Source organism: Eptatretus burgeri, chromosome 1 (genome assembly GCF_056783735.1).
Source record: "Eptatretus burgeri isolate ZD-2024b chromosome 1, Ebu_testis_v1, whole genome shotgun sequence".
NCBI lineage: Eukaryota > Metazoa > Chordata > Myxini > Myxiniformes > Myxinidae > Eptatretus > Eptatretus burgeri.
In genome coordinates, this window is record NC_140961.1 from 145,843,056 (window position 1) to 145,854,602 (window position 11,547).

At 41.6% G+C, this 11,547-nt stretch overlaps 1 protein-coding gene across 1 annotated transcript in view; it reads right to left on the bottom strand.

Annotated features, from left to right (window-relative positions):
* The window catches only part of LOC147035694 (extracellular calcium-sensing receptor-like), a 32,654-nt gene extending 22,090 nt beyond the window's left edge, over positions 1 to 10,564 (bottom strand). The window contains exons 1-2 of the mRNA XM_085869129.1: positions 8,297 to 10,564; positions 73 to 119 (exon numbers count right to left, since the gene is read on the bottom strand). Coding sequence (XP_085725255.1) covers positions 73 to 119; positions 8,297 to 8,413 — 164 coding nt within the window. The 5' untranslated portion in view covers positions 8,414 to 10,564. The remainder of the gene's footprint in view (positions 1 to 72; positions 120 to 8,296) is intronic.
* Between the last annotated feature and the right edge of the window lie 983 nt (positions 10,565 to 11,547).

Consider the following 11,547-nt stretch of genomic DNA (forward strand, 5'->3'; position numbering starts at 1 on the left):
TGTGAAGGCAGCAATTTTTAAATGTGAACACTTTGTTCAAAAAAGGGAACAGACACACAAAGTTTTGCTTACGTGCTTGGAGAACCGAGAGTCAGGTCATGAACAGAATGTTCAAACATCTGGGAGGTTGGGGAGATGACATACAATTTTCACATATACATGTGGAATAGTGCAAGTGGATTAACCACTGACCCTCCCTGCCAGAAGGATGGGGTATTGACACAATATTCACTCGTGGAGGGAGCGGGTATTACGTTACAGTTAGAAAGTTAAACTATCCACTTCAGTTCAAATAATACACACAGGCCTGCAAAGCTATTTTGAAACTCTGTGCTGTGTACTGTTACGAACTCGGGGTTCGAGGTTCGCCACGAAGGGGACATCTCGGATTCCTTCCGAACTCCCAGCCATGAGGCCACCAGCTGAGGATAACTCCGTGGTCTGGCGGGTTGCTAGTCAACCATGAACACCAATCAATACCGCCAATCCTGGCAGGGTTCTCAATAATACTACACACATTACCTTTCAGGTGGCTTGGAAACATCAAAGGGGGCTCGCACCCTCGACATGTACTTTTCTTATCTTTTTTAATCAGGTACAGGTGAGGAGAGCTGCCAAAGGTACATACTGGCTAACTTTGGGGAGCAAATTGTTGGGGTAGATCATCCCAGGCTAAAACTAAGTACGGACTTTGCTCGATCAATGAAGGAAAAGATGTGACGAGTAAATTTTGAGGAACAGACACCAAGGGTTTATTTACAAGGGTGAGAAAAGGCATGTGGTACATTTAAAACAGGGATTTATTACCAGGCATTCGTAAAGCAGGAACACAGTAATTTGTATGGGGTGTGCAGCAAAAGACATACAATGTGGTCCAAAAGTAAAAAAGACAAAAGAGCAGAGTTATCACCGTGTCTATCTATCTTAGACAATCTTACTTTGAATTTAAGGAAATAGGGCCAGTGGTAGCAGTTGGTGATAGCAGCATTTTAGCCTGGATCAGTTTGATTCATACGGTTGCTGTCAGTGCAATGTTTCTCTCCAATCCCGCACTCTCCCATTGCCTCCTCTCATCCCTGTGTAGACCTCAAATATCCAAGTTCTCCAGTACAACCTGACAGATCTCTTAATCTAGGACAGTTCACGATAAACCAGAAATCAATTTAACAGAATGCTTCCAACAAGCATGACATCCCTAACTGTTTGGTGTCTCTCCCCGGCTATAGTCTCCCCAGGTTTGATAAAACCTGAACCTCACCCTGGCGACAAAGTAGCACTTTACATCATTAACTAAATTTCTCCCTGCCCTTGTACTGCTCTTGCACTTCCCACTCCAGGAGTACCTCTGGCTGTGACTTCCTCTCCGCTCCCACCTCGACTGTCTGTGTTTTGCACTGTCCTCCAAACAGTGAAGACGTCATCTACATTTCTCTTTCAGAGAACATGGACAAACTTTTAACCACTCGTCCCAATTCTCTCTTCCTTATCCATTGTGTTTTCAATTGTCACCGTATAAATTGGCTGGGTGGTGATCCCTCTTTAACCAACCATGACACTTCATCACCAAAATAGGAGTAACACAATTCGTGAACTTTCTGACCCGGATTTCTCCCAATTTCAAATTCTCCCTTCTGGATTTGGTGATGACAAACTTCCCTGCAAATATCTCCTGCTTTTCCACCACTTCAAGACTCGACTTTCAAAATGACATAATCTGCCCCACAATGCCTGGTGCGCATACATAGAAACCTCTAACAACAAAATAAATCTGGGTGGCCTGGACAACTTTCATTCCTCCCAGATAAAAGACTGTAGAACGAAACGACAAAAAAACCTTTTAAAGAATTCAAAAGTACTTGAAAGCATACCTGCGAGAAAGAGGTGTGCCTCTGCACAACGAAACAGTTGGAGAACTTCCTGATAAACTCGTTCTAAAAGCTGATATCTTGCAATCCGCATTCAAAATACTCCTGACAATGTGGGCTGTGAAAGGCCGAAAGTTTGTCGATGTGTATTCTAAGCAAACCTTTGTGTTTCTGAACATCGATGGGAAGGTAATATCTGGGGATGGTCGATGAACAGAGTAAGTTTAGGATGATTAAATTTACTATGATCCATGTTTTGGAGGATGGTGGGGGTAAGAGTGTGAGTTGTGTGGGCTGTGAGCATCGTTACAAGTACACAGTGCCTTCAGAAAGTAGTCCAACCCCTCAACATTCGTCATATTTTGTTGTGTTACAGCCTGAATTTAAAATGGATTAAATTAAACTTTTAAGCAGTGAAGCTGCTTCAGTATTTGACTATTTCTATCCGTCCATCTGTCAAAAATGAAGTACCCAACACATGGTGTTTCTCTGATAAATGGACCCTTTTGAGCTTTATGTCTTCTGAGACCTATTCGACCTTTGAAGACCCTACAAGAATCTCCCACTAAAAACCAAAAACATCCAAAAGTTAATGAGGCAACAAAAGAACCCAAAGACCCAAAGGACTCAAAAGTTCCTGAGGACTCAAAATAACCAAAGGACCCAAAAGACACATACCCAAGGAAACTAGATGTTATTCATAGAATCCATACCCCACGTTGTCTTGAGAAAGACTTTGCGCGCGCCAACTCTTTTGTCTTTTTAAGTTTTTTTTTTCTCTTTGATCCAATATGGCTGCCAGACCACATGAACGATGATATCATCTTTATTAAACCATATTTCCCATTGGCAGTATAACAATTAGTTAAATTTTGCATTGATCGGTTAAGCAGTTTCTCCTATGAACATTTTCAAAGATTTTCCCTCATATCCATTATGGAGGAAAGACCGCATGACGCATGATGGTCATTTTTATGAAAATCCTGTTCAAATTTCAAATCAATGGGATGAAAATCGAGGATTTCAGAAATTTGGCCCAAGTTGATTTTTTGGGGGGGGGGGGCTTTTATTGATGTCAAAAGTAATTGGTGGTTGAATTCAGTGAACTGATCTCAAAATCCTCTTCAAATTTCAAGTCAATCTGATGAAAATTGACAATTTTAGAAATTCCTGCCGATGTTGACCTTTTGGCCAATGCTGACCTCAAAATAATTGGAAGTTGAATTCAATGACCAAATGTGCAAATCCTTTTCAAATTTCAAGTCAATCGGATGAAAATTGAGGATTTTAGGAAATTGGCCGATGTTGACCTCAAAAGAGTGATCATGATATCATACGGTCATTTAACATGTGGTAAAGTTTCAATTTCCTCCACTGAACGGTTTTGGATATATGCTCTTTACAAAATGCAGACACGTACGTCATACATACTTATACTAGCAATCACTTAACCCTGACTTTTGCTTCGCGAGCGCAGGGTAATTAGATGCAGGTGGAGGTCATTCAGTGCCATCATGCCTGTGCCACATCAACACTGCACCAATTTATCAGACCCAGAAGAACCAAAAGTTCCAGATGACAGCCAGAAGACCCTTCAAGACTCAACTCCACTATAAATGGATGAGGTGTGTGTGTGTGTGTGTGTGTGTGTGTGTGTGTGTGTGTGTGTGTGTGTGTGTGTGTGTGTGTGTGTGTGTGTGTGTGTGTGTGTGTGTGTGTGTGTGTGTGTGTGATGTTTTTTGTGGAGTTCTTGTGGGACGTTCTGATGTGGAACGTGATGCAACAAAATGATCGTCACAATCTACTGAGTTGATGAGGCTAATTAACGACAAAGAACCCAGAAGAATTCGCACGTTTTAAACGCATGACATGTAAAGGTATATCGGGCAATCGGGCAGTTAAATAGGTCATACCGCTCGCTGCATGGCAATATATCTATAAAATATATAAATATAATGACAACATTGTAACAAACCATAGATTAATTAATATAAATAATATTAACAACAATAATAATCGTAGTATCATTTGGCAAGAATAATAACGAACATATAATCTCTGCCCTGGCCCAAGCACATCTGAGCTTGTAGTCAAGTAGCTATTTCCCATGTAGGCCTTAAAATAAGGTCTTGCTCAACCCAAACCACATACAAGGTCTGAATGCATATTGTGTTGGGGCAACCTCTCCTGAGCAGTTTTAGGGTGGGTGTCACTTCAAATTGTGGTATAGCATTTTTTCTACAGGCCCTTTTGTATGGTGGGGGTCAAATAAAGTTTTTTTCCCCATCAATGGGAAAATGTGATCCATGGTGGGTTGCTTTAGTCAATTGTATCTTTTGAACTGGTTCATTCCAATTATTATACAATGCATGGATATAAAGATAAGAGATTGGTGCATACATATAAATTACTGTCAGTGAAGTATAAGTCGAAATTCATATGTAGAATCCCATAACGCAACAAACATGTAGTTGAATTCACCTGGCAAATCGAAAAAGTATGTTTGTGGTTTTGTATTTCTCTGTTTGCTGAATGTCTGTTGAATGCATAATATTTGTGCCGTTCTCTGTGCAAAATGTATTATTTGTGATCTTGAGACAGTTTGCCTGTTAAATATATGTAGCAAGACCGCGTTGGCAAAGAACGTATCCTAAATCATCTTTGGTTTGCACATGTACCATTTTAAAGAGTAATGACTTTCTGCTGATTGTTATAATAACATGTCTTTTCGTTTCAGGTAGTTGAACAGTTCCAAAAGTACCTGGACGTTCATCTTGAAGTATCTTGACCTGTTACAAATTTGTCTTCTGGGCGACAGACTGCAGTCTGTGAGGGATTAAACCTCGTATGATTCTGTAGATTTGATGGAGACATGGATGACGATACCAGCAGTGCTCACGTGCTTCCTGATTTGCCACCACGAAAACGGAGAAAGAGAACAAACTCTGACAAATGTGTACTCTGTCAAGAAGATTCACAGGATGTTCTTCGAAAGGGACAGAGCACTTCCATAGAGAGGATCGTTTCTGCACTGCAGTGCAGGCAAGATGAGCGATATGAGCGACTGCTTCCAGATTTAGAGACTACAGACCATGGATGTATTCTGGCATTCAAATTGCTACAAGTCCTGCACTAGCAAACACAATTTCGATATTACTGCGAAGAGAAGAGGACCATCTCTGTCGCCATCTGAAGTTTCGGGATCGGATACGATGGACGCAGATCAGCTAGGGAGACGGTCCAGATCACAGTCAAGTCTTGTAGACTGGACAAAGTGCATGTTCTGCAAGAATAGGTCCCACAAAAAAGTGACAGAAATGCTGAATGCTAGCACATTTGAAGTGTGTCAATCTAACAAGGATGCTGCTGAAGCTTTCGGTGATGAAGGTATGTTGCATATAATCTGTGGAGTAAACGGTGACCTTGTGGCAGCTGAAGCAAAATAATAAAGTATGCTTTTCAAAGTAAACCAGCAAGTCAAACATCAAATATCGCACTTTTAAGGCCAGCGAAAATGAAGATCAATACACCAGCGCTTTCCGGGACTTAATTGATGGCCTTAAAACAGACTTGAAGCACGGCAAGGCATACGATATGCGCAATCTTCTCGAAAAATATCAACGTCTTCTAGTAACACACGGTGTTGACCACGAAAAGGCCATCAGATACACAAATCAGCATTTGAAGGTCAGATTGATGAGGCATTTTGGCGATGAGGTGGTATTCCACCAGCCCCGAATTAGAGAGCAATCACAACTGATGTATACAAGCTCAATATCACTGCAAGATGTTCTGAATGCAGCCTTCAAAAAAACATTTGAGCCCCATGAAGACGAAGGTTCTTCCGCTGATGAACAAGTTTTGCATCAGACAGAACGCACTAAACTTTTGTATCGCACTGCGATGCTGATCAGAGGGGATATTGCTGAATGCAATGGTATTCCTGTCAAGCCTTTGAACACGGACGATCTGAGTCTCATCACAGCGAAATCACTTGTACCAGAGTGTATACTGGTTTTTACGGTGGGTAATTTTGGCTGATGATAGTGACAATGCTGGGAACTTTCCGGCAGAATGCAAGAATCAATCAGACGAGAGGAAGGTCATCATGGTGGTGAAAGATCTACTTCATTGCTCGTCGCATGCACGAGTTAAGACTCCGAAGCACACCAGTCTCGCCATGGCAGTTCGTCGCATAACTGGTTCAAAGGAACTGATAACATTGCTTAACCGAATGGGCCACTGTTCGTCCTACGATGAGATAGAGGCTATTGACACCGGACTTGCAAAGGAGATTCTGGCTAAAACAGAAGAAATGGGAGTTGTCATTCCATCGAACATCTGTTCTGGTGTCTTCATCCAGATGGCTGGGGACAATAATGACATTAATGAGGAGACACTGGATGGGAAACACACTGATGTGATGGTACTTTGCATCACCCATTTCCAGGAGCTAGGGTGTAATGAGCTCTGGTTCCTGACTGGGGTAAAGAACAAACTCAGATATATTCAGGTTCACTCCATTGTAAACAGCCTGGGTCCAGAGCTGTGCACCACACTTCCAGCATACCATGCACTGACTGGTTGCGATAGCACTAGTTCTCTTTCTGGTATAGGCAAGAAGTCCTCGTTCGGAATACTCCGCAAAAGCCCTGAGCACCAGAAAGGATGGCAAAATCTCGGAAAGATGCCGTCCGTTACCGAAACGACAAACAGTGATTGTGATAAGTTTATATGCAATCTGTATACTAGTGTCCAGCGCGCTGGTACCACGTGTGACATGGTTCGATACTGGCTCTTCTGTCAAAATAAACAGAGAAACGAGGGACTCCCGCCTACATCTGGCAGTATGTCACTACACATTAAACGGGCGAACTATTAAATGCTGGTGTGGCGCCGGGCTCTGTATGCAAAACAAGATCTGCCAGACCCAGTTGGCAACGGATGTGAAGTGACAGATGATGACCAGGAGATAACTCAACCTTTATGGATGGAGAAAGACCCAGCACCAAAAGGTATTGTAGAGCTTAGCACTTGCCATTGTGCCAAGAGTGCCTGTCGTCGGTCAGTTTGCACGTGTAGGGTGAATGGACTTTCGTGTACCGAGGCCTGTTCGTCCATGGCTGAAAACTGCGAGAACCCTTCAAACATGTTAGAGGATGATGACGATGATGAAGCTGAGGACTAGACTTCTTAATTATGCCATGTTGGACACATTTAGATTTGCACTGATTGAGTGTCATTAATCAGTGAAGTGGTGTGTGTGTGCGCTCTCAGAAGAACAATGTAAAGTCCAAATATGATTGTATATCTGTCCACTGTACATTTATCACTTGAGTCACAATCCCGAGTAAATCGGATATGGTGACTAAACTTGCTAGGATTGTAAAAATTGAGCTACGTAGTATTATCTCGTACATCAGAAGGGCTAGGGCATATCAATAATGTTGCAGTATTGATCACGTTTGCCCAAAGAGCCACCCACCCCCCCACCTGCGCCACCTCGCCGCCCCACCCCCCCCCACCTCATCCCCCAGACCCCCCCTCATGAAGCCACCTTTTCTGGAATTGAATCACATATGTATACTGGAAGAATATCAATATGACACAGTGGTCGTTGGTTTATTGTGTATTTGTGCAACAGATATTTTGATACTTTGGTGTCAAATTTTCATTGGAGAATTGATGAGAATGCTTCTCTCCACATTATTTGGATTCCATGTACACATTCTGAATATTACCCCACCATAGCAACTCAAATCTATATGTAATATAATCCATTCTCATTCCATCCATGTATATCATGTCAAATTTGAGTGACTACTTAGGAAAATAAAGTCGTTTAAATCAACCCACCTCTGAACCTTGTCCTCATATTGGTGTGAAAACTTGATTTGACCCCCACTATACAAAATAGCCTGAAGAAAAAAACGTATACCACAATTCGAAGTGGCACCCACCGTAGAAATGCTTGAGAGAGGTTTGTGTAACAGAATGTGGAAACAAACATTGTATGTGGTGTGGGTTGAGAAAGACCTTTTTCCCCTGGGTCTTGCTCCTGGCCTATTGGTGAAAAGCAAACCAATGCTCAAGCAGTACAGCAGGCAGGTATGCAACAAGCCCTTGAAGGACAAAGAAAATTTGGTCCAATGAACCAACGGGCCCACATGTAATTCTAAGGGTTCAAAAGGGTAATTCCAAAAGGGTTGTAAAGGGCAATTATAATGGGTTTCCCTTGTTTCTCGGCTTTGCCCGTTTCATACAAAAATGCCAAACTGAACCACTTCCATCAGACATGGGTGCAATTTTTTTTCGTCACTGACATACATAAAATTCCCAAAAAGACAAAGTGAAACCATGTATTTAAATTTTTTTACAGATTAATTGAAAATGAAAAGTTGAAATGTCTTGCATCAATAAGTATTCAACACCTTTGCAAGGACACTCCAAATTGATCTCAGGTACATCCAATTTCCTTCGGTCATCCTTGAGAGTGTCTCAACAACTTGATGGAAGTCCATCTGTGGACAATTCAAATTAATGGACATGATTTAGAATGAAAAAAACTGTGAGGGTTAAAAGTACCCTGCGAGCCAAACTGAAATAGTGAAAATACACACAGCGCATGCACAAAAGGCCACATTTATCATTCAAATGTCATTTTGAAAGTCATGTACTGGTTCATTTGATCAAATGCTTGAGAGTCAACATCTCTGGCAATTCTCAGAGAGCAGCCGCAGTGTTAGCGATTCTGGCAGTTCACTCAGACAGCTTGGCAGGGACTGCAAGCAGCCACCTCTCTTCAGGATTGGTCTCCAATATCTACTGCTCCAGATGTTAAGGCAGCCTCGGAATTCTTCCAGAGAAAGTTGCTCCCTCTTATGCACAAATCCATGCCATCTGGTCTTCAGCTATTATACCCTCTTCCCACTAATGATTCACTGAATCCTGTGGTAATAAAGTTCCACTGAAACAACTCATCAAATTCCTGTTAGACCACCACCACTACCTTTGATCTCTAAACTACCCCCTTGAAAATGCTTGGAGCTTTCCCCGATTGCTGGCCCACTCCCCACACATGCTATTGCTGTGATACATGCTCCAAAACTACCCAGTCAATCATGTAGTCACTGTTTATATAATACCTCTCCATGCCCAATGCCTTGCATTGCCTGATATTAAACAAACAATCAGCGCCTGGTGTTCGGTTCGTGGTTGGGGTGGCTGGCTTGGGATCTTAGGGTCCTGAGTTTAAGCCCTGTTGGCTGCTGAATTAACACTAGGTGGGGTTGACTCAGCCTGTCATCCTTCCGAGGTTGGAGTAATGAGTACCAGTGTACTGGTGTTGGGGCACAGCATCAGTGGCATAGTTGTGCTCCAACAAAATGATAGTTACCCGGCAACCAAGCTGCCAAACACAAGAACAACTGAATCTTGTCACTTCTTTGCCCTTGCCTTTGCCCTCATTATTTATAATAATAATCATAACAATAAGAAAAACAATCTCTTACAATGCTTCATCTTCCTCTTTCACACGTGTGGTACTCATGACTGTTTCACAATGCAATAATATTCTCCGATTTCAACAGACTCCTGTCAATTCGACCTTTCCCTCAAACCTTGCGTAAAAGATCCAACTGTTACAGCGTTTATTCTCTCCATTCTCTTAATTCACCTTTATTTCATCCATCAAGAAATGTCTTTAATCGCATTCCTGAACTAAAAAAACAAAACAAACAAAAAAACAGTTTGCAATGAATGTTCACTTTCCATCAATCATTCTATTTTTCCAACTTCAGTGCCAAATCACCCCTCTCAGCCCTCCCTCTCAAAGTAACCATCACGCTCTTCTCCCTCCAACCTTCCCCCTCACCTTTCTCCCTCAACACTCCCCACTCACTCTTCTCCCACCATTCACCCCCGTGGGGGAAAAATTCATATTAATGTATTCTAAATTGTAACAAATGGAGTTTTAGAAATGTAACTTTTATGCTACAATTTGAATTGGCTGTCCTTCCTGGCCAAGAGACTTTTGCCCTAAATGACGATAAATGTCTTGGTCTGGAGCGGAGTGACCTGAGCTGATAACAGCGAACCTTTGCCTCGAAATGTATGAAGTGGCTTCTCGTCTAAAGGACACGTCTGCAGTCGGGGTTGATAGCCCCACCACTCTCTCATGAAAGTATAAAATGCTTTGAAATGTAAAATTGTTTCAGTGCAAGTACCTGAGGAAGTATTAGAATCTCAGTGGCTTGTGCTCCTTGGAACTGACCAAGTACCAAGTTAGAATGAAACTGTCTGAGTTAAGGTGGAAGTGAATTGAATCGGGTTGGTCTAACTGTTAACTAAAAGTAAGAATTGATGAAATGGAACCAAATAATATTGCAATCAATGGCGATTCTTAAGTTCATTGTACGAGGGTGAGAAGTGTATGGTGGATAACTAGAAAATAAATTGTTTCACAAGGAAGGACTTGTGTGGACATCGGTTATTAGTGTCAATGTGTTTTATGCAGGATTTTATAACAAAATCGGACAAACGTTAAAACTCTGCCTGAAGTCAAATAGGATTCCACAATCGGCCAGGTAGAATCCTTCAACGATCACAACAAGGTGGGCTAAAAAATTCCACAACATTTATAAACTTTATACCCTTCTCAATGTTGGACTCAATCTCAATGTCAAGCTTTATACCCTCACTCACCCTTCTCAATGTTGCCCCCCCCTTCACATACACAAAGCTGCCTCCTTCACCTGCCCTCTCACCTCCATCTCATCACTGCACCTCCTCAAATACTCAACTGCCTTCTGCCCCTTCTCTTGCCCCCCCTCTCCCCCAGCACCACAGAGCTTTTTCTCCTCCTGACCCGGCCGCTCCCCTCGCTATTGGGTCATTCCGTGCCAACTCACCTTAGGGTCCCCAGGTCACCTCTTCAGATTTTGCTGGAAAATTTCTTAGATGTACATCTATATGGCTCTACCTACCATGCAAATGATTAGCTTTCAATTCCTCATAGTTTAAAAAATATCTATCTCGAGAGACCTTTGAAATTTGGTTCTAAAAATACCAAATGTGAAAAACGCATTTTTTTCCAACTTCAGTGACATAATTTTATAATTGACTCCTCTAGAAAGCTAATATTTCAAATATTTACTAATTTGCATCCAAATTTTTCAATTATGGCGTCAGATAGCTTCTGGCATTCATATTTCTCACTCTATAGGAAGCTAAAAATGGCTTTTTGGCCAAAACGAGCTAAAATAAGGTGAAACTATTGGAGCCCTCCTGAAAATATGGAACAACTGAATTTTTTCCTCATAACACAGTGATTATATGGTCATTATCTATCCATAGATACATTTTTGCTGGGATAATACAGTTAGGTGATGAATTATAAAATTTTTAACATAAGCCCTTGCCTCTGAGGGCTCTAAAATGGACCAAATTTGTCCCCTGGTTTGACCATGTGACTCGGGGTTTAGGATCTTCATTTTTTTCTAAAGATTGCCTCATATAAGATGTGTCTACTGACCCAATAATTTTATCCAATGCCCATGGCTTCATAGTAAGATAATTTTTATTTACATGCACGTTTTTAATAATTATTCACTTTTTTCATATTCAGAAGTTTATAAATCTTAAATGGAACTATCCAGGAAAGAGTTACTGCAGAATTTTATAA